The sequence below is a fragment of the Tupaia chinensis genome, unplaced genomic scaffold (assembly GCF_000334495.1).
Source record: "Tupaia chinensis unplaced genomic scaffold, TupChi_1.0 Scaffold000528_1, whole genome shotgun sequence".
NCBI lineage: Eukaryota > Metazoa > Chordata > Mammalia > Scandentia > Tupaiidae > Tupaia > Tupaia belangeri.
Window position 1 is genome coordinate 432,665 of NW_006160041.1, and position 23,340 is coordinate 456,004.

General features: G+C 38.8%; 1 protein-coding gene across 17 annotated transcripts in view; it reads left to right on the forward strand.

The window, feature by feature from the left end:
* The window catches only part of TTLL5 (tubulin tyrosine ligase like 5), a 330,457-nt gene that overhangs the window by 116,052 nt on the left and 191,065 nt on the right, over positions 1-23,340 (forward strand). For 14 of the 17 annotated variants that reach the window (XR_003550803.1, XM_027775153.1, XM_006157045.3 and 11 more), the window contains 2 exons: positions 12,506-12,568; positions 17,899-17,937. Coding sequence is in view for 16 of the 17 variants with exons in the window: in XM_027775153.1 (XP_027630954.1) it covers positions 12,506-12,568; positions 17,899-17,937 (102 nt within the window). In the remaining variant the exon portion in view is untranslated. The remainder of the gene's footprint in view (positions 1-12,505; positions 12,569-17,898; positions 17,938-23,340) is intronic. The other 3 variants (XM_027775158.1, XM_006157044.3, XM_006157046.3) reach the window with 1 other exon arrangement.

Here is a 23,340-nt window from a genome sequence, read left to right on the forward strand (position 1 = left end):
AAAAATAGAAGGAAAAAAACTAAAAAAAAAAAAAAAAAACTAAAATATAATTTTTTTTTAAATGCAAAAACTAGAAAACCCACGCCGCAATCCCTTCTCCTCCATTCTTCTCTCTGGATCTTGGGCACGCACGCACACACACCCAGCGTGAGTTTTTTTAAGCCACCAGCTCCAGGACACTAACTGCGGTCTACTACATGGGAGTTCAGCAACATAGCCATTACTCTAACTGCTGGTCCCATCATGGCACACTTCTCAGGAGCCATGAAGGTGTCCTCTGAAAGCCTGTTCCCTTGCCTTTCCTGGTTTGGGAGGGGGAGAGGGGATTATTAACAAGATAAAGGGAAAGGAGGGGCTGAAAGCCAAGAGAATGCTTTACCTTAAAATATTTTAAAAAGGAAATATTAGAAAAAAATGTGAAGACAGAGACAGAGGTGGAGAGAGTCAGAGACAGAGATAGAGACAGGAGGCTTGAAAGGCTTCTTAGCACTCGAGTTTGTGGGCTGGAGGCTGAATTATCAGTGGAAAAGCTTCATTTCTCTTATTCCCCTGAAATCAGTACTTCTCAGGAGCCATGAAGGCATCTTCTCAGAATTCAATACTTTTAGATGCTCTTTATAAATGCTACTCTTTCGTTCATTTCAATTTCTCATTTTTTTCCTAGAATGTAGAAATACAATTGATTTTTGCTTACCAATCTCTTGTCGCACAATCTTACTAAACTGAGGTACCATTTTATTATAAATTCTGTCAGATTTTTTACATAGTGTATTGACTGCGAATAAAGACAGTTTTATTTCTTTCTTTCCAATCTAGGTGCCTTTTTAAAATTTATTTATAGCTTGATTGCATTGGCTGGAAGCTACAGAGCAATGTTGAATAAACTAGTAAAAAGTAGACATCTTCATCTTACTCCTGATCTTACCTCTTAAGATGATCACATGATTTTCCTCTTTTGATTTGTAAATATAGTGAATTTCATTAATCTTTTTACTGTTAAGCCAGTATTACATTCCTTCTACTTTGTCATGATACATTATCTTTTTTAAAAAATTATTTTAACTTTATTTATTTATTTATTTATTTTAATTTGAAGAGAGAGAAATTGAGAAAGTGTGCCTCCAGGTCTAGGACTTGAACTATAGTCGGCCATATGGGAGTCCAGTGCCCTTTAACCACCATACCACCTGCTGGCCCCACATTATCTTTTTTCTAAACTGTTGAACTTGATTTACTAATATTTAGTTTAGAATTTTTAAATCTGTGTTCATTAGAGACATTGCTCTTTGGCTTTCTTTCTTTTTTTTTTTTTTTTTTTTAATCTTTTTAGCCCTAGGGTACATATGCTTGATAGAGAGAGGAAGAGAGAGAGAAATTATCTCCTCAGGGGAATAGCTATCCCACAATCCCTTTTCCTCCATTTTCTTCTTGGGACTTTGGTCATGCATGCACACATGCCTAGTGTGATTTTCAAGTTGCCAAGTCTGGGACTTGAACTGTGGTTGCCCATTTGGGAATCCAGTGCCTTAATTACCATACCACCTGCTGGCCCTGGTTTATAGTTTTCTTGTAATACTTTTGGTTTTGATATCAGGGTAACGCTGCCTCTTAAAATGAGTTATGAAATATTTTTGTCTCTTCAGTTTTCTGGAAGAGTTTATGTAGAATTGATATTTTTTAATGTTTGATAGTTTACTGTTGAAGTCATGTGGACCTGGAGTACAGTTTCAGTTTCACTAATAAATCATAGGGTTATTCAGATGATGTATTTGTAGGTAATTGGTATCTTTGTAGGAATTTGCACATTTCATCTGTGTGCGTCTTATTTATTTATTTATTTATTTTTGCGTTTTCCCACATTTACTTTGCATATCAAAAAGTTTTAGGTCATACTCCATAGTTCATAACAATTAGTAAACAACTTTCAAAATTTCAAGAAATTGAATTTAAAGATAATTATCAAAATATTTGTTGTAATTTTGTTTGTGACTCTGTAACAGAGACAGTGTGGTTTTAAATTTTTTTTTTTTTTTTTGGAGAGATTTTCACTGTAGGGCGCGTGCGCTCGCCAGACAGACAGAGAGAGACATAGAGACAGAAAGTGAGAAATCACCCCCCATGGGGGATGGTCACGCCGCAATCCCTTCTCCTCCATTCTCCTCTCGGGATCTTGGGCACGCACACACACGCGCCCGGCGTGAGTTTTAAGCCACCAGGTCCGGGACACAAACTGCAGTCGACTACGTGGGAGTCCAGCGACATAGCCATTACGCTAACTGCTGGTTCCTGGTTTTAAATATTTTTGAGAAAATATTTACATGTCAACTACTCAAATTGTTGGAAAGCAAACACCTAGCACATAACTCACACATGAACCTTCTCAATTCAGCCCTGCCTACCGGGTATTCTGTGATAGATTATCTCCTAACAAAGATCAGTCTCTTTATCTTTCTTCAAAGTCTTCCTCAAGTTAAACCTCTGGTTGTGGCTACTCTTTTTTTTTTAATTTAGGCTGCATTTCTTCTCTGCGTGTGCTCGCCAGACAGACAGAGAGAGACATAGAGACAGAAAGCAAGAAATCACCCCCCAGGGGGGATGGTCACACCACAATCCATTCTCCTCCATTCTCCTCTTGGGATCTTGGGCACGCACGCACACGTGCCCGGCATGAGTTCTAAGCCACCAGGTCCAGGATGCGAACCGCGGTTGACTACGTGGGAATCCAGCGACATAGCCATTACGCTAACTGCTGGTTCCCCGTGGCTACTCTTTTGCAATCTTTATTGATTACAGTGATGGACTGGAAAAGTCCAGTTTATTTTTTTTGTTGTTTTTTTTTTGTTGTTGTTCAAATTCTTTCATTTAGATTCTCTAATCCTCTCCACCAGGCAGAAATGTTCATTGTGCCAGGCCATCTTTCCAAGAGCTTCCATTGACTTAAGATTTACCTTAGCTCCATAGTTTTCTGGTTTAATCTTCAAATATGACATTCCAGTCAAAGCCCTGTCCAATAACGAGTATTTCTAATTTCTGATTCAAGGCAACAGGTATTATTGAACTTATGCAGATAACCATTCTGCGACAAAATAAGAAAATTCCCAAATATTTGCCAATTCCAGAGGGGTCAGGAAGGGAAATAAAATTGTTTCCATTTAAAGAAGCAAACAAACAAGAAGAAAAAAACATTTTAACAAATTGCTAACCTTATCAATAAGTCAAAAGAGCAAAATCTTTAAAGTTAGAAAACAAAGCATAGTAAATAAAAAGATGGTAATTTTGTTCCTTTTGAGACCTTTTTTGCTATAGGGCACATGTGCTCGCCAGAGAGATAGAGAGAGACAGAGAGACAGACAGTGAGAAATCACCCCCTAGGGGGGATGGCCACACCACAGTCCCTTCTCCTCTCGGGATCTTGGGCATGCATGCACACACGCCCGGCTTGAGTTTAAGCCACCGGGTCTGGGACTCGAACTGCGGTCGACTACATGGGAGTTCAGCGACATAGCCATTACACTAACTGCTGGTCTCCAAATCTGCTTTTAATACTTTTGAGGGAGGATTTGATTTCCTGTATTACAGCCTTCAATTCTAGCAGCTCTGTTTGATTCTTTTTTTATGGTATGTAGTTCCTCTTTCAGATTGTGCAAGAACTTCGTCACCTCCTGGAACTCATTGTCTCTTTTCTCCTGCATCTTTTGGAGTTCATTGTCTCTCACCTCTTGCATCTCATTTAGTTTTGTCACTATGAATATTCTGAATTCTCTATCACATATTTTCATTAATTCCACTGTACTGTCTGTGGATGGTAAAAGATTGCTCTTTTCTTTTATGGGAGAGATGTTTCCTTGATTTCTCATATTTCTTGTGGCTTTGCAGTGGTTCCTGGTCATTCTGTGACAAAAATCTCTCCTTGTCTGAATGTTTCAGGAGTCTAGAAGATGAGGTTTAGAGCATGACTTTAGTCGCCTTGTTTACTGCACACGCCAGAACACACCCCAGATTTAAAATGGCTTCTTGTCTGAGTGTTTTGAGAGTCTAGAATATAAGGTGTAGAGAGCATAGCTTTAGTCACCTTGGTTCCCCGGGTTACATGGGAGTCCAGCAACACTGCCATTACACTAATTGCTGGTCCCAATATACATGATCATTTTCAGTGTTCTTTATTCTTTTTTTTTTTGGATCAAGGTTTCTGTCTGGTATTAATTTTCTTCGATCTGAAAAACTTTTAGTATGCCCAGGGCTGATGATAACGAATTCTCTCAACTTTTGTTTTTCTGAAAAAGTCTTTCTTTTGCTTTCATGTTTAAAAGATTTTTTTGATTAATTACAGAATTCTAAGTTGACACTTCCTTCGCCAGCACTTTCTCTTGGGAAAAAATCTCCCTTGAGAAAGTACAAATCCACTGATGCTCCCGTGGGGTCAGATATTCCCCCATACATGCCTTAGTTCAGCACTGAGAAAGAAGGGATTTGCTTATTAGAGCATGTTCTCTTTATTCTTCCTAAATTATCAATCAGTTTAGTAAGTTACTCCACCTCGCCTTGGGTATATTCCGAGAAAAGTAGAGAAAAGCCAATAATATTAAATAAATTGGGCTGCCTTCACAGGAAGTGGGGGAGACGTATTTATCTAGTAACAAATAAACTTATGTTATTGATAATATTATCAACCGATCATCTAGCACAATACTTGATTCTCCGGAGTTTAAAATAAATTTTAGGTAAGATTGTCCACTTTTGAGAGTTAGCAGTATGTTTTTGGAGAAATTACTGGTCAGTATAATAAAAATAGCTCATAGTTGTGTCGTTCTTTGTAATTATAATGTGTTTTGTACACATTGTTATGCTCACTCCACTTTCAATGACTAGGAAACTGAGGCTCAGTAAAGTAATGTGACTGATCTCTATGGTCATCCAGAGGGACTTGTGTCAGGTATTCTGGCTCAAGATCCTGCTTTCCTTCTGCCTGTTCTAGAAGAAAAAATTGACTTTTTGAGATAGTATATGAACAGGTCCCTCAGGTCCCTCAGTATAGAGTAGGGTAGCTTAGACAAAGAAACCTCTAAGACTTAGAGCATTTGTGTCAAGCAAGGCTTCAAGTAGCAGGATGGGCTTGGTCAGCTTCTCGAAGAGTAGATTTTAGGTAGGTAGATACGTGTGGGGAGGTGTCCAGAGGCAGACCATCAGTGGGAGGTATGAGGTGAGAGGATACTCAGGAGATTTGTCTAGTTATGCTAGAGCATCCATGTTGGCCAACCCTGTAGAGAGATGTGAATGACTTGGTGACACAGATTAACCAACGTTTGAAAGTTTGGAGGAGAAAATGTATCCCCTTGTGTTAGGCATCTGTGAGCCATGGGGAAAGTTCTTACATTGAAGACTAACGTGATTGAAATTGTTTCCTGCCTATATTTGCATGTCTTTTATTATCTCTTATTCCCAGCTTCATTTAGTCTCTACTGTATATAATTGTTCTTGATGGTTTTCTTTTTGTCTTTCAGTTTTGTTATCTGAATTTTGTAAATCACCTTTTATTAATTCAAAAAATGCTGCCTTTTCTATTTTTTCCTACTTGCTAAATTAAAAATTTATTTGCATTCATTCACTGTACAACATTACAGTATACAAAATGAGATTTTCCTTCCAGAATACAATGTGTATTGGCTCAATCAAGGGTATTACCGCACATGTTATCATCAATAAATAATTTTCCATTTATTGTTTCTTATATATTTTGCTCCCCCTCCCCTTTGATTCCCTTCCTCTCACCCTCTGCCATTTTCCACCCTCCTCCCACATTGTCTCCAGTATCTGCAATTACTTTCCATGCCGTTTTCCCCCCATATTTTATTGATTCACTAAAGATCTTCATTGATCTAAATATTTTCAATAGCAAGAGCAGCTGATACATACATATCTATGAACACATGTGAGTAGAATGAACAAAGTGTAAAGTAGCACCTACCTGGTGCTATATAGCTTACTGCAGTCATTAAATAGGGATTTTTAAATACACTTTTTTTGGTACAGAATTATTTTATTTAACTTTATTTACTTATATTTTTAACTTTATCAGAGAGGGACAGAGTCGGAGTGAGAAAGGGGAGGGGGGAGTGAGAAAGCAAGTGTTGTCGTTTTTTTAGCTTGCTGTAATCCCATTTGTCTATTTTGGGGATTATTGCCTGTACTCTGCAGGTCTTGTTTAAGAAATCTTTGCCTACTCTAACGTATTCAAGTTTCCCACAAGTCTTCTACCAGTCGTTTCATAATTTGAGGCTTTATATTTAAATCATTGACCCACTTTGAGTTGGTTGCTTTATTAGTGGCATTTCTGCAGATTTGGCATTTGCTCTTCGTTATTTTGTTTTTTTAAATGAAGAGGTGCTGTAGGGAGAGAAATTCAGGGAACCTTTTTAAAATAAATAATATATTTTTAATAGTTATGCAGTTTCTATTGTGATGAATTAAATAAAAGATTTATGGGAGTGTCTTGAAATTAGGATTAGGAAGAGAAGGGGGAAATTAGTTCTTTTTTACGTTTGTTTTCTGTAGGGCACAGAGAAAGACAAAAAGAAAGAGGAAGTGGGAAGTCAGCTCCAAGGGGAGATGGCCTCTCCACAGTCCTCCTCGGCCCCCTCGGGATGTCTGGGCTGGCACCGTGCACACAGGCCTGCGGGGTTTTCAAGCAGCAGGGTCTGGGACTCGAACTGTGCAGTGAGCCCCACGGGATCCATCTGCCTTAACCACCACACCACTGGCCGATTCTCTTAAACAAACAAACCTTAGTAAGCTTTTAAATAAAAGGTTATAAAGTTCCGTTTTGTTTTGTTTTAGAGTTTTTTGCTATATGGCACATGCTTGCCAGAAAGGCAGAAAGTGAGAAATCTCACACACACACACACACACACACACACACACACCCCGGGTGGCTGGCCACACAACAATCCCTTCTCCTCCTCTCAGGATTTTGGGCCTGTGCACACACACATTGGGCGTGAGTTTTAAGCTGCCAGGTCCAGGACTCGAACCACAGGCGACTGTGAGAGTCCCGTGACATAACCACTAGCGGCAGAGTGTGTTGACTGTGGGGAGACGAGATGCCCGGCCGTGTTTGACAAAGCCCCTTCAGTGTGTGCTTTCCTTCCTGTCTCAGTTCAGGCCAAGAGCACAGACCCTCTGAAATCAAAGCATCAGCTGGACTTGGAGCGTGCCCACTTCCTCGTCACACAGGCCTTCGACGAGGATGAGAAGGGCAACGTCGAGGACGCTATCGAGCTGTACACGGAAGCGGTGGACCTGTGTCTGAAAACGGTACGTGCGGCCGCAGCTACACGTAGGCTAGGAAACTCTCCTAACATAGTGGGTCTTACCTAACTTCTCAAAGGAAAAACAGTGTTTAAAATGTTGCTGAGTTACTCTTTATTACACAGTATCGAAGAATAAAGGGTCTTTAAATCTCCTTAAAGTTCTGACAGTGTGGTCAGTAAGCAATTGTTTTTTTAAATTGTAAGTACTATTTTTAACCTCTTTGTACCCTAAAACGAAAATTAATTTACTACAGAAACAATTCACTGTCACAAATCTATGAGTTTAGAACAAGCTTCAGTTTCATGCCCTAGAAAGTGGAGGCAGTGGTTCGGCAGAGCTTGCGCATTGGCGTGCTGTGTGCCCGCTCCGTGCGGCGTCTGGGTGGAGACTGAGCATCAGGGGCCCCGGTGTGCAAGGAGCCGCACCCTAGACAGGAGCTGAGCTGCGTCCAGCCTCTTTCGGGGACTGACTTAGGGGTGGAGCTTTTGCCCAGAGAAACCATCTAGCCTGGCTTCCGGGACCTGGCGCTGCAGGTGCATGCCAGCCTTCTGCAGTGCCCACTGTCTTCCCGGGGCCGAGGTCAGAGAGCTGGGCCAGTCGGCACCTGGTCTGCAGTTGGTGGGTTCACGGCTCACCTCGGTGAGAAGCTTGCCACCCTGTCTTAGTGTTTTCAAGGACGAAAATAAAATGTCTTTGCTCGTTCCCTCGTAATTTCAGGAAGCGTAATGCGCATGGTACATTTATTTTGGGTAGAAATATCATGGCTCAAGCGAATTATAAAAACTCACACTTTAGAATATCTGTCTTTTTCTTTCTCTTAAGTCTTATGAAACTGCCGATAAAACCCTGCAGAATAAGCTGAAACAGCTGGCCCGACAGGCCCTGGACAGGTGAGCTCCGGTCGCTCCTCATCATCCACCCTGACAAGCATGGCTCCTCTCATGTGGCGTCTGTCTGGGTGCGCGGCGGGGGTCCCAGTGACCCTCCATCTTCAATCCGAGGCCTGGGCTAGTCCCCCTTCCTCCTGAGGGAATTTACCTCCTTTCTCATTCCCTGCTTTAAACCCAGCGAAAAACGGCCAGCCAGGAAATGTTCCTAGTTTAGGCTCTGAATTGAGGAGAAATTACTGTGAAATTTAAAACAGAAGGCCTCCTTTCTGTCGCAGATTTTTTTTTTGGATCAAGGTTTCTGTCTGGTATTAATTTTCTTCGATCTGAAAAACTTTTAGTATGCCCAGGGCTGATGATAACGAATTCTCTCAACTTTTGTTTTTCTGAAAAAGTCTTTCTTTTGCTTTCATGTTTAAAAGATTTTTTTGATTAATTACAGAATTCTAAGTTGACACTTCCTTCGCCAGCACTTTCTCTTGGGAAAAAATCTCCCTTGAGAAAGTACAAATCCACTGATGCTCCCGTGGGGTCAGATATTCCCCCATACATGCCTTAGTTCAGCACTGAGAAAGAAGGGATTTGCTTATTAGAGCATGTTCTCTTTATTCTTCCTAAATTATCAATCAGTTTAGTAAGTTACTCCACCTCGCCTTGGGTATATTCCGAGAAAAGTAGAGAAAAGCCAATAATATTAAATAAATTGGGCTGCCTTCACAGGAAGTGGGGGAGACGTATTTATCTAGTAACAAATAAACTTATGTTATTGATAATATTATCAACCGATCATCTAGCACAATACTTGATTCTCCGGAGTTTAAAATAAATTTTAGGTAAGATTGTCCACTTTTGAGAGTTAGCAGTATGTTTTTGGAGAAATTACTGGTCAGTATAATAAAAATAGCTCATAGTTGTGTCGTTCTTTGTAATTATAATGTGTTTTGTACACATTGTTATGCTCACTCCACTTTCAATGACTAGGAAACTGAGGCTCAGTAAAGTAATGTGACTGATCTCTATGGTCATCCAGAGGGACTTGTGTCAGGTATTCTGGCTCAAGATCCTGCTTTCCTTCTGCCTGTTCTAGAAGAAAAAATTGACTTTTTGAGATAGTATATGAACAGGTCCCTCAGGTCCCTCAGTATAGAGTAGGGTAGCTTAGACAAAGAAACCTCTAAGACTTAGAGCATTTGTGTCAAGCAAGGCTTCAAGTAGCAGGATGGGCTTGGTCAGCTTCTCGAAGAGTAGATTTTAGGTAGGTAGATACGTGTGGGGAGGTGTCCAGAGGCAGACCATCAGTGGGAGGTATGAGGTGAGAGGATACTCAGGAGATTTGTCTAGTTATGCTAGAGCATCCATGTTGGCCAACCCTGTAGAGAGATGTGAATGACTTGGTGACACAGATTAACCAACGTTTGAAAGTTTGGAGGAGAAAATGTATCCCCTTGTGTTAGGCATCTGTGAGCCATGGGGAAAGTTCTTACATTGAAGACTAACGTGATTGAAATTGTTTCCTGCCTATATTTGCATGTCTTTTATTATCTCTTATTCCCAGCTTCATTTAGTCTCTACTGTATATAATTGTTCTTGATGGTTTTCTTTTTGTCTTTCAGTTTTGTTATCTGAATTTTGTAAATCACCTTTTATTAATTCAAAAAATGCTGCCTTTTCTATTTTTTCCTACTTGCTAAATTAAAAATTTATTTGCATTCATTCACTGTACAACATTACAGTATACAAAATGAGATTTTCCTTCCAGAATACAATGTGTATTGGCTCAATCAAGGGTATTACCGCACATGTTATCATCAATAAATAATTTTCCATTTATTGTTTCTTATATATTTTGCTCCCCCTCCCCTTTGATTCCCTTCCTCTCACCCTCTGCCATTTTCCACCCTCCTCCCACATTGTCTCCAGTATCTGCAATTACTTTCCATGCCGTTTTCCCCCCATATTTTATTGATTCACTAAAGATCTTCATTGATCTAAATATTTTCAATAGCAAGAGCAGCTGATACATACATATCTATGAACACATGTGAGTAGAATGAACAAAGTGTAAAGTAGCACCTACCTGGTGCTATATAGCTTACTGCAGTCATTAAATAGGTATTTTTAAATACACTTTTTTTGGTACAGAATTATTTTATTTAACTTTATTTACTTATATTTTTAACTTTATCAGAGAGGGACAGAGTTGGAGTGAGAAAGGGGAGGGGGGAGTGAGAAAGCAAGCCACAAGGTTTGGGACTCGAACCACAGTCAGCCATGTGTGAGTCCAGAGCCCTTATCCACCACACCACCTGCCGGCCCCAACAGTTTTTAATTTCAAGAAAAATGGTTTTAATAGATCAAAATTAAAAAATGTTAAGAGAAATTTGCTTAAGACTTAATGCCAGGAAAAAGTTTAGGATTCAGTTTAAATAGTAGGTAGATGAACCTATCAGCAGTTCAAGAGATGATAGAAATCTTAAATCTGGAAAACAAAGCATATAAGAAATCCTATGTTTTAGTCAAAAGTCATAAAACTCTATTTCACCAGTTCAGTCTCATGTAATAATCTTCCTTCTATTGAATTTACAGTGTTACTGTGGTCTGATCTTTCTGTCTAAATTCTGGAAGTTAACCAGCTGGCCATTCTCTTGGTTGTTTTTTGTACTCGTATTTCTGTGTGTCTGACTTTAGTTTTCCTCGTATAGCACTCCCTTCAACACTTCTTGGAGAACTGGCCCGATATTGGTAAATTTTTTAAGATTTTGTTTATCTGAGAATGTTTTTGTCTTGTCTTCTATATGAAGGATAATCTTGCCGGGTATAGTATTCTTGGCTGAAATTGTTTTTCACTTAACACTTTGACTATATTTTCCCATTCTTTCCTTGCTTGTATTGTTTCTGATGAGAGGTCCGCTGTTAGCCTGATGGGATATCCTTTGAAAATAACTTTACGTGTCTCTTGCCAGTTTTAGTATCTTGTCTCTGTCTGTGGTTTTGGCCAATCTGGCTGTGATTGGAGAAGATCTTCTTGAGTCAATGTGGGGTCCTTTGTATTTCTCACGTCTGGATATTTGAATACCTCTGCAGGTTTGGAAATTTTTCTTCCAATATTTTGTGGGATAGATTATCAATGCCCTGATTAGTTTCTTCACCTTCCGGAATATCAGTGATCTGGATGTTTGGGTGTTTAATGGTATCTAGTGCTACTCATATGTTATTCTCATTTTTCGGGGTTATTTTCACAGACCTTTTGGTGAATTTTTCTAGGTCAGATATTCTATCTTCTACATCTGAGATTCAGTCTTTTGCATGATCTAGTCTGCTTTTAATACTTTCGAAGGAGGTTTTGATTTCCTGTATTACAACCTTCATCTCTTAACAGTTCTGTTTGATTCTTTTTTATGCTGTGTATTTCCTCTTTCAGATCATGCAAGAACTTTCTCACCTTTTGGAACGTGCTCTTTTCTCCTGCATCTTCTGGAGTTTGTTGTCTCTCTTCTCTTGCATCTCTGTTAGCTTTGTCACTATGACAAATTCTTTAAATTCTTTATCTAACATTTCCATGAGTTCCCTTATATTGCCTATGGAGGATGAGGAGTTATTCTTTTCCCTTAGTGGAGAGATATTTCCTTGGCTTCTCATATTTCTTGTGCCTTTGTAGTGGTTTCTGGTCATCTGATGGATTATACGTTTTTTTTCCCAGTGTTTGGAGTTAAATCTGAGTATTCAGAGGCATGCAGAAGGTGACCTGCAATTTCTAAGCAGTACCGTTTTTTTCTCTTTGTGCAGCAGATTTCATTGGTAGTTGAGGATTACTCTGACCCTGGCTAGATCTGGGAAGCAGGAGGGTGAAGTCTGGGCAGAAAGTCTTCAGTTGTCCTAGCCCTCTGTTTGCTAAATTAAGTCCCCTTTTCGTTTACTCTCTTCATTTTATGCTATTGGTTGCTACTCTAATATTTTATAATTTTATTTTTATTAGAGGGCGTGTGTGCTTCCAGAGCCAGAAAGGGAAGGAGAAAGCACTCCCCCTGGGGCATGGTCATACCACAGTTCCTTCTCTTCCATCTTTCCCTTTATGGAATTTTCTGCTTACACACACATGAACCTGGCACATTTTTCAAGCCCTCAGGTTTAGGACTTGAGCCACACAGACAGCTATGTGGTCTCTTCCCTTGCCACTTTAGAAATAGTATATTTCTTTAGAAACAGTATACAAGACACAAATAACTTATGTACTTGATTCATGGTTTTATTTCTACATTTTGCCTTTGGACTAAGGCTTAAGAAATAACCAGTTTCTTTCTGTCTTTTAGCTCTTACCTGGAGCACAAGACCTCCATGAATTATATGCTGGCAACACGCCTCTTCCAGGACAGGTAAGGGATTTCTAAATTTATAAATTTAAGACTAGATCACAAGATTAAGAGAAAGTATATGCAGAAGAAGGAAAGAAGGTTTCTGATAGTCTTTCTGTAAAGTTTCTAATAGAAAGGGCCATGGAAATAACATGATATTTTAAGGAAAAAACTTATTTTTCCTCAATTTATCCTTAACTTCCAGCTCATTTTGTTCATTTCCAAAAACAAAATGAAACCATAATATCTTTGAGCCATCTTAGCAAGTGTCCTAAATTTTATTCAAGGATGACCCTTACTAGGTGCTTTTTAACTTTAAACACAGTTTTAACAGACATGATTATCTGTTTTTCTAGACTAGAAGAGATCAGAATTATCAGATTAGGAAAAGTAAAGGGTAAGAAAATAAATACACTGAGGAGACTTATAAGAAATGACGACTGATAATCTCAATACAAGGGAAAATGGGGGAAAATGATGGAATATAGACATTGGAATTCAAATAGCATAGCAATCAGACACTACTTAGTCGCACATACTTCGTATCCCCTGAGACATAACTACATTGCAGTACAGTTTAGTAATTGATTATCAAAATAAGTACCCTAGTTATTTAGAAAAACCTATATTATTTTGAAGTTATGCTTTTTTGAAGGATTCTTAAATAACCAGATTTCACTCAGTTTTTGTAATTTTATGACCCGTTATCAGGAAATATATGGGACTTATAGTTTCCCTCTATAAACTCATGGTAAATTACCTTTGATTAAGTAATCACGTTGTGTAACTTGTAATTAAAGAGATTTTTGGATTTACTGAGAGAACATAGAATCTCAGTTCTTTATATATAATCTGGGGTTTTTATGTTTTTTTTTTTTTTCCCCCTCCCTGAAAACTTTTACAAGGTTCCTTTATCTTTAAAGTTCAGATAATTTTCTGGGATGTAAAGATGTGTTGTGATATGTCATTTTTTGTCATTTTGGTTTTGCAGTGGGTGCCTCCTTGAAATTTAAGCCTTAGAACTGTAGGAGACATTTCCCTTATCCTCATATAATTTCTGGTAGATAAATTTTGATTATGTCTTCCATATTTCTTTGCTTTTTTTCATTCTTTAGATCTCATCTCTTAACTTTACACTTTTAGAGATTCTTGAGTTTTGTCTTATAAAACTCTAAGTTAGTTTTCAGCCTTGTCTGTTTTATTATTCATTACCAGCACAGGAAAGGGCTGTTCTTCCTTATTTTGGCAAGTACAGTTTTAATATCCAAGAACTCTTTCTGCTTTCTGATTAGTGTGTGTGTGTGTGTGTATTATGTATGTGTGTGTATATGTGTGTGTGTGTGTATTATATATGTGTGTGTATATTTTTTTTTTGAGAGATTTTTCTATAGGATGCATGCGCTTGCCAGAAAGACAGAGAGAGACAGAGAGAGAGAAAGTGTGTGTATATTTTTTTTGAGAGATTTTTCTATAGGATGCATGCGCTTGCCAGAAAGACAGAGAGAGACAGAGAGATAGAAAGTGAGAAATCACCCCCTAGGGGGGATTGGCCATGCCACAATCCCTTCTCCTCCATTCTCCTCTCAAGATCTTGGGCACGCACACACACGCGTCTGTTGTGAGTTTAAACCACTGGTTCCAGACTCGAACCGCAGTCGGCTACATGAGAGTTCAGTGACATAGCCATTACGCCAACTGCTGGTCCCCGATTAGTTTTTATATTTTATGGATAAAATGTCTTGTCTATTTTTTTCATCGTATTTAACTTTTCTGGATTAATTCTGTTTGTTCATCTTGTTCTAGCTTTTACTGTCATATATCTGCAAATACTTGGTAGTCTTTGTCCAGTCATATTTGAAGATAATGGACTATTTGCTTAAAATTGGTAATTTGCTTGAGTTTCCTCACAAGCTGTACAAATCTGTTTCTGAACCTACTAGGACTCTGTGCTGGAAGCTTGGTTTTCTCCTGATAGGGAAGGAGGGCAGATCAGACAATCTGAGGACTACCACATTAGCCACGTGAGCGGTATTCACGTAGGAGGAGCATAACACAAAAAATTAGAGATTTAACAATACATAAACTGCTTGTTAGCACATTAAATAACAAGACCTAGCAGCAGATCTGTACCAGAGCTGGTACTTTAATTTCAAGGAAGGATAAGTATTGACAGTATTTTGAAATAAATACTTGTAGCAATTCTAAAGTAATATGGAAAAAGGTGTGTTATTGCTCTTGGTAATAAAGTATTAATCAACTGTTGTAGGTGGTTTCCTACATTTATATGGACGAAATGCTAAATTTTAATTAGAGGATGTAATTTTTCTTTAAAGAATTATTTTATTTAACTTTATTTATTTTAATTTGACCAGGTCAGAGAAAGAGAGAGAGTGAGAGTGAGAGGGAAAGTGAGAAAGCAAGCCACTAGCACGTGAACCGTTGTTGGCCAAGTGGGGAGTCCAGCATTGTTAACCACCACACCACCTGCCAGCCCCGAGGATGTCATTTTTTCCCATCCAAGTTAGTATACTCCCTGTAGATTTAGGGACCAGCAGATGACATAGTGGTTAAGGTCCTGGACTCTTAAATGGACAGCCACAGTTCGAGTCTCAGACCTGTGTACTTTAAACTCATGCTGGGTATGCATGTGTGTGTGCCCAAAATCCCAGAAGGAGATTAGAGAAGAAAGGGTTGTTGTGTGGTCATCACCCTCCCCCACACCCAGAAGGAGATTAGAGAAGAAAGGGTTGTGGTGTGGTCATCACCCTCCCCCACACTGGGGGTGGTTTCTCACAAAAAAAACCCAAAAAGCATAACTTGCCCTGTTTATCAAAGAAAGCCCCTCATGATCCACTTGTACTTAACCTTTTCAGCCTCATCTCTACTTTTCCATGCCAACCCATGGCCAATCAGACGTATTAATATGCTCTTTTATCCCTTCTTATCCTATAGACTCTCACCGTTCCCTTGTAATGGCCTCAAGTCCATCCCAAAATTTTTCTAGCCATGTCCTTTGTCCTCTAACCTAAACTACGAGCAGATACTCCCAGCCTTTCTTTAATCCCTCAGTCTGATTTAGATTCTTAGATAGTAACATAATTGCCTACGTACTAACTTGTACTTACTAGTTGGCTCTTAAGAGTAGGTACTTCGTTAAGCATCTTGCTGGTATCAAGAACCTAGCACATGGTGGATGCACACACAAAAACATGCACTGAAAAAATGAAATCGTGTTTGTTGCAAGTCTTAACATCATCCAGTAACTCTTCTATCACAACTGACATTTTCCCTTTTGCACAGCCAGATGTGTTATTGTCAGAACCACTTTCAAACTATTTCTCTACTCATTTTGCTAGGTTAATTTTGTCTGCTTTCTGTCCCCTGCCTGACTACACTCCTGCCTACCCATCCTACCCTGGCAAACAGTATCTTACCTACTGTCTTACAGTATGGCTGCATTATCAATGACACCAGAGGATCTTGTACATCATATTACTCTGGCCCCACCCTCAGAGAAAAGTATTGTTAAATAAAAATTGCCCAGGTGATGGTAATGTGAAGCTGTAATTGCAGATCACTGGACAAAATTATTTTGTGTGGAAAAGTTGAAATCTTAAGACTTTCTGATGATTATGTGACCAAATCAGGACATTAACATGGATAGAATACCTGGGAAAGGAAAGAGAACATCTTGGTGAACATTTCACTCTTTTCTTTTTGAGAGATTTTTGCCATAGGCCCATGCGCTCATTGGAGAGACAGAGACAGAGAGACAGAAAGTGAGAAATCACCCCCCAGGGGGGTGGCCACACTGGAATCTCTTCTCCATTATCCTTTTGGGATCTTGGGCATGCACATACACACACCCGGCATGAGTTTAAGCCGCTGGGTCTGGGACTTTGAACTGTGATCTACTTCGTGGGAGTTCAACCATGTAACCGTTATGCCATCTGCTGGTTTCAATGCTTGACTTTTTTACTTGATCTTCTATAGATACAATCCACATTACCTTTTTTCTTTTAAGAAAGCCAAATACCTAGACTTACCTGTAGTGTGACTCTACTTATATACATTTTTTAAATGTCAAAGTTTTAGAGTAGAGAGCAGATTAATAGGAAGGGGTTAGGTAAGAGATGCATGTGTATTTGTAAAAGGGCAACAAAGGGGGCCTCTATGGTGCTGTCATAGTTCAGTGTCTTGTCTGTGGTGATGGATGCATGAACCTACAAGTACATTGTACTGAATTACACATACACATACACAGACTGGGAAAATGAGAGAAAATGGTAAGTGAGAGGAAACTAAATGAGGGTAGAATCTTTCGAAAGCAGTACAAAGCCCATTTAAACACGAACAGCACTCAACTAGTGTAGATAGAGCATGATTCTCGTTTAGAGACAGTGGACAGCATCTCTTTTTTTCTTGAAAAAATTGTTTTTAATTGTGGCAAATCTATTTCTTTTTTTGTTTGTTTATTTTAAAAGGTTTTTTTATATTGTTGTTTTGTTTTGTTTTGTTTTTTGCTATAGGGTGCATGCACTTGCCAGAGTGACAGAGAGACAGAAAGCGAGAAGTCACTCCCAGGGATGATGGCCATGCCACAATCCCTTCTCCTTTATTCTCCTCTCAGGATCTTGGGCGCCCATGCACATCGGCCGGCAGAAGTTTTACGTTGCTGGGATGTAAAACTTACGGGACTCAAACTGTGATCAATTATATGGGAGTCCAGCGTTGTAACCATTATGCCATCTGCTGGTCCCTGGAAACTCTATTTCTCATGAACATCTTTTTTGAACCTCAGGAAAATTAAGCTTGCCTTTCTTTACTAGAACAGTCTCAGGAAAGGAAAAAAAAAAAGTACTGTAGTCTGTTTGCTAAGCCCTGGGTTTGAAGCTCTTACTGTGGGCAGTCACAAAATTATCTTATTCTACTCCTTTATATAAATGAGGCTAATAACTGTTAGGTCATCAGAAGTGTCATGACTCATTTTTGCACAGAAAAACATGTCCTGACTTTTATGACACCTCAGTACCTCCTTCACATAGTTATTGTAAGGAGTAACCGTGATTTGCTTTGTAAATAGATCATATATATGCAAGTAATTGTAATAATTTTTCTAGAATTTATTTGTCCTTCCCTTTTGTTTTTATTTATCCTCCCTCTGGCTTACAGCCAGCACTCTTCTCTCAGGATGTTCTCAGTTTATCTATTTGTCCTCAAAGATGCCCTCTCTGGCCTAATCACATGTTAAATCTTTATAATAAAAATTTCAGGAGTGCATGTATGTGTGAACTCAGGAGAGACTATCCGAATAGCATTCTCTAACCCAGTTGTCCTTTCTACTTCTGTAGGGGAAACCCAAGAAGAAGCTTATTGACAGGAAGAACACGGTAACTGATTTTTAAAAGTTGAGAAATTCTTTCCACGTGCATAATATGTACCTATGCACAGACTAAGCACAATACTTTATGTAACCATTGTCAGTTTGGCTCAGCTCGAATGGCAACTAAAGATGTTTTCTATTGAAAAGTATTCTGTGCCCACTTTTTACAAACTAAGTTTGGGATTTACTTTATTATAACTGCAGGTATATAACTTCAGCTGATAATAATGGTATTCCTTTTTCACTCTGTGAGAAAGAGAAGTCAAGATTACTGTCATGTTAGGTTCAAAAATAGCATGTTTTAGCTTTGACAGACCAGGGCATACAGCTAGCTATATTCCGTGTGGAACTGAGTAGAACCTGCTTTCAGTTTTCCACAGAACTGAAAGTATGCACAATACCCATGGCTTTTCATCTGTGTAGACAAGAGAAATGTCTTAGAGAAAGGGCTGGGGTGGCCTTGTCTCACTGAAGACTGCAGGCACAGAAAAAACTCTTAAACATACATCTTCTGGTTACGGAAAGTTTGAAATATTAAACATCCCTCCTTTGCGGTGTACTTTTTTTTTTTTAGTTTGGCTGTGTGGTGCTTATGCTCACTGGGGAGAAAGAGGGAAAGGGAGAGAAAGAAAGAAAAGAGAAAGAGAGAGAAAGTAAGAAATCACCCTCCTGGGGGGATGGCCATGTCACAGTCCTTTGTTCTCCATTCCCCTCTCAGTATTTTCGCCATGTATACATACATGCTCAGCATGTTTTTCAGGCCTCTGGGTATGGTACTTAAACCATGCAGTTGGCCATGTTGGATCTAGCCTAATCTAATTTTCCTCTTTTTTTGGATTGGTTTATGCTATAGGGCACGTGCGTTCGCCAGACAGACAGAGAGAGACAGAGAGACAGAAAGCAAGAAATCACCCCCCCTCCCGCCCCGGGTGGCCACGCCGCAATCCCTTCTCCTCCATTCTCCTCTCGGGATCTTGGGCACACACGCACACGTGCCCAGTGTGAGTTTTAAGCCTCCAGGTCTGGGACTCAAACCATGGTCATCTACATGGCAGTCCAGTGACATAGCCATTACTCTAACTGCTGGTCCCTCTAATTTTCCTTTAAAAAAAGAAAGCATGATTGACATTTAGTTAAGGGAAAACTGAGATAAATCCAGTTTGTGACTTAATCTCTAAATGAAAGTCATATTTGTTTATAAATTGTCCAGTTTTTAGTCAAGGAATATGCTTCCAAGAACATACTGTTATTAGTTTGGAAATTGTGAAAAAAAAACTTCATAAGAATAATTAAAGATCAATGGGCTTGGTCCTTTATTTTTTGTCACTTATTTTATATTGCCATCAGGAGGGGTTTGGGTAATATGGAGGTGTAAGCAAGTTAGGGCTGGCCTATGATAGACCATATGGCGGAGCATGAAAAAAATCTTACTGTATTTAAAAGGATTGAAAGAATGTGTCCTTTATGCACAGTGGATTTGGGTTAACTATAGAAAATTCCCAGATATTTGGAAATTAAACAGCATGTTTCTAAATAATCTATGGGTCAAGGAAGAAATAATGAGGAAGTTTAGAATATATTTTAAATAGAAAAATAATAAAAATAAAACATCAGGAGGCCAATAGATAATATGGTGGTTAAGGTGCTGGACTCGCACATGGCCAACTGCATGGTTCTAATGCCAAACCTGGCAACTTGAAAATCATTCTGGGCATGTGTGCATGCATGCCCAAAATCCTTAGAGGAGAATGGAAGAGCAGGGATTGTGGTATGGCCATTAACCCACAATATGAGTTCTTACTTTCCTTCTCTTTATCTCTCTGGAGATTGCATGCACCCTATGACAAAATCAAAAATGTGTGTGTGTGTGTGTGTGTGTGTATAACTTCAAAGTGTGTGAGATGCACATGTATGTGTGTGTATAATTTCAAAGTGTGTTAAATGCAAGTGTGTGTGTGTGTGTGTGTGTGTGTGTGTATAATTTCAAAGTGTGTGAAATACAACAAAAGTATTGGTTTGAGGGAAAGGTATAGCTTTAAATTCTTATAGAAAACTAAGAACTAAACTGATGGATCTAATGTCCATTTTAAGAAACTAGAAAAAGCAGAGTAACTCAAAGCAAATAGAATAGAAGAAATAAATAAAAGGTAGAAAACAAGTAGAAGACAGTAAAGAAAATTAGCAAAATCCAAAATTTGTTCATTGATCAGCTAGCAGAATTGCTAAACCCTTAGGCAGATGATCTAGAAAGAAAGAGAGGAAGAACACCAATCACCAGTATCAGATAGGAAAGAAAGAATATCTCTATAGCTCCTAGAGACACAAAGTGGGTATTAAGATGGAGGAGGATATTAAGGAAATGTTATTAACAACCTAACTCTATTGGGTTGTCAGAAAAGTCATGACATATTTTTTTCTATGCAAAATGTGTCATGACTTTTCTGACAACCCAGTATTATTTTGACTACTTCAGTGAAGTGACTAAATTCCTTGTGGAGGAGGGGAACATTTACCCAAACGGAAAGAGTAAAATAGAAATTTTGAAGAGCGCCATATCCAGAAAGTTGAATTTATAATTAAACATTTTTTCCACAAAGAAAACTGCAGGCTCACTCACTTCACTGGTAAATTCTATTAAGCATTTAAGGAAAAATAATATCAAAAGAATATTGCCAATCTAACCTACCAGTATATGAAAAGGAAAAAAGTAGGACTGAGTGAGATTTTCTTCAGTAATACAAGGTTGGTTTAACATTAGAAATCTAGTCAGTATTACTTACTGTATTAATTAAAAGAGAAAAACTAGATAATTATTTCATTAGATACAAAAAGTAAGGTAAAAAAAAAAACAACACATGATGAAATTTAACACGTACTTTTGAGAAAAACAGTAAATCAGAAATCGAAGGGAATTTCTTCAATCTAATAAAGGCCTTAATATGAAAAATCTATGACTGTACTTGGTAAAATATTGAAGGCTTTCCCCTTATGATTTGTAGTAAGGGAAATGTCTACTCTCAATGACTTTTATCCACATTGTACTAGAAGTTCTAGTCAGTATGACAAAGCAAGGGGAAAAAAAGAAGAAAAGATATACAGAAGCATCTAAAAGTATGAGATAATGGGCCCAATAGGTTCATGTTGGTTAAGGTGCTAGACTCCCACGTGGTTGACCACAGCTTGAGTCCCAAACCTAGAGGCTTAAAAATCATGCCAGGCGCATGTGCGTCCATGCCCAAAATCCTGGGAGAAAAATGGAGAAGAAAGGATTGCAGTATGGCCATCCCCTCTGTGAAGTCATTTCTCACCCCCCTTCTCACTGTCTCTTTCCAGTGAGTGTATGCACCCTATGGCAAAAACCATTGAAAAAGAAAGAAAATAATAAAAATTAAAAACATAATTAAAAAATATGTTCAGTAACCATACTCTAAAAGTTATAAATATTTCTGAAAAAATTAAAGAAGACCTACATAAATGGAGACTTAGCCCTGTTTACGTATCAGTAGACTTAATAATGTTACAATATCCATTATTTTTTTTTTAAGAGAGATTTTTGCCTTACGGCATGTGTACTTGCCCGAGAAAGAAAGTGAGAAATCAACCCCCAGGGCCCCAGGGTGGATGGCCATGCCACAATCTCTTCTCTATTCTTCTCGTGGAATTTTGGGATGGACTCATCCACACCCATCAGGAGTTTCAAGCTTCCAGGTCTGGGACTGGAACCACAGTTGGCCATGCGGGAGTCCAGTGAAGTAACCAGTATGCCATCTGCTGGTCCCATAATATCTATTCTTTAATTGGAATCTCAATTAGGTTTTTCGTAGAAACTAGTTTTTGTGTGTGTGATTTTTTTTTTTTTGTAGAAACTAACCAGCTTTTAAATCAGTTTACATGGAAATGCAAAGAACTTAGAATATTGAAAATAATCTCCCCCTTCCCTTTTTTTAAATATTACCGGAGAGTGATTGTGCTTGCCAGAGAGATGTTTGGGGGTAAAAGAGAAAGCACTCCCCTGATGAGCATGGTCACTTCAAAATCCCTTTCCACCATTTCTCCATCCTGACTGGATTTGAGGGCATGCATGCACATGTGCCTGTAGTTTTTCCTGCTGCTGGAGCTGAGACTTCAACCATGGTCAGTGGGATCAGGTGCACTTCACATAGCACTTAACTACTGTCCTATGAGGCCAGCCTCAAAAATAATTCTGAAAAAGTCCTAGTACCTGACTTAACTGCTATAATGCTACAGTAATGACAGTTATGGCAGATTTGGTCAATGAAACAGATTAGAGAGCCCAGAAACAGACCCACATTTATATGGCCATTTGATTTTCAACAAAAGGCCCAAAATAATCCAATGGAGAAAGGAACCCATTTTTTAGAGAGAGAGATATTTTTGCAATAGAGTACATTGCACTTGCTAGAGAGACACAGACAGAAAGCGAGAAATCATCCCCAGAGGGGATGGTCATGCCACAATCCCTTCTCCTTTTTTCTCCTCTTGGTATTTCGGGCATATGTGTGCACATACTTGATTTTTTATTTTTTTTTGAGAGGTTTTTCGCTATAGGGCGCATGCGCTCGCCAGACAGACAGAGACATAGAGACAGAAAGTGAGAAATTACCCCCCAGGAGGAATGGTCACGCCGCAATCCCTTCTCCTCCATTCTCCTCTTGGGATCTTGGGCATGCACGCACACGCGCCCAGCGTGAATTTTAAGCCACCGGGTCCAGGACGCGAACCGCGGTCGACTACGTGGGAGTCCAGCGACATAGCCATTACGCTAACTGCTGGTGGAAAGGAACCTCTTTTTAACAAATGAGTATGGAAGAACTTTATCCCCTATCTCCTACAAAAATTAGAGATGATTCATGGATATAGACATAAAAGCTCTTACTGTAAAACTTCTTGAAGAAAACGGTATTTTTGTGACTTTGGGCTTAGCAAACATTTTAGAGATGATATAGCAGTAAACAAAGAAAAAATGGTAAGCTTGATTTCTTCAAGATTAAAATCTTTATTATAAAATATTGTTAAAAAATGAGCAAGCAAATCATAGACTAAGAAAAGATACTCTCTAAACTTGCCTGTCAGATGACTAGTATCTAGGAAATATAAAGAACTACAGCTCAGTAATAAAAAAGACAGTCCAGTTAATATATTTGAACAGACACTTGCACAGAAAGATATGTATAACCAATATGTTAAAGAAAATGTGAAGTCAAGGAATTACATAGTAAAATCATGATATGCCATTGAGCATGTAGCAGAATGGCTAAAATTAGACTGACAACACCAAATGCTGGTGAGGATGTCTTCCGCAGGGAAACTGGTACAGTCACTTTCGATTAATGAGTCTGGTGTTTTGTTAGAAAGCCTAACAAATTCCACCCTGAGATCTTTACCCAGA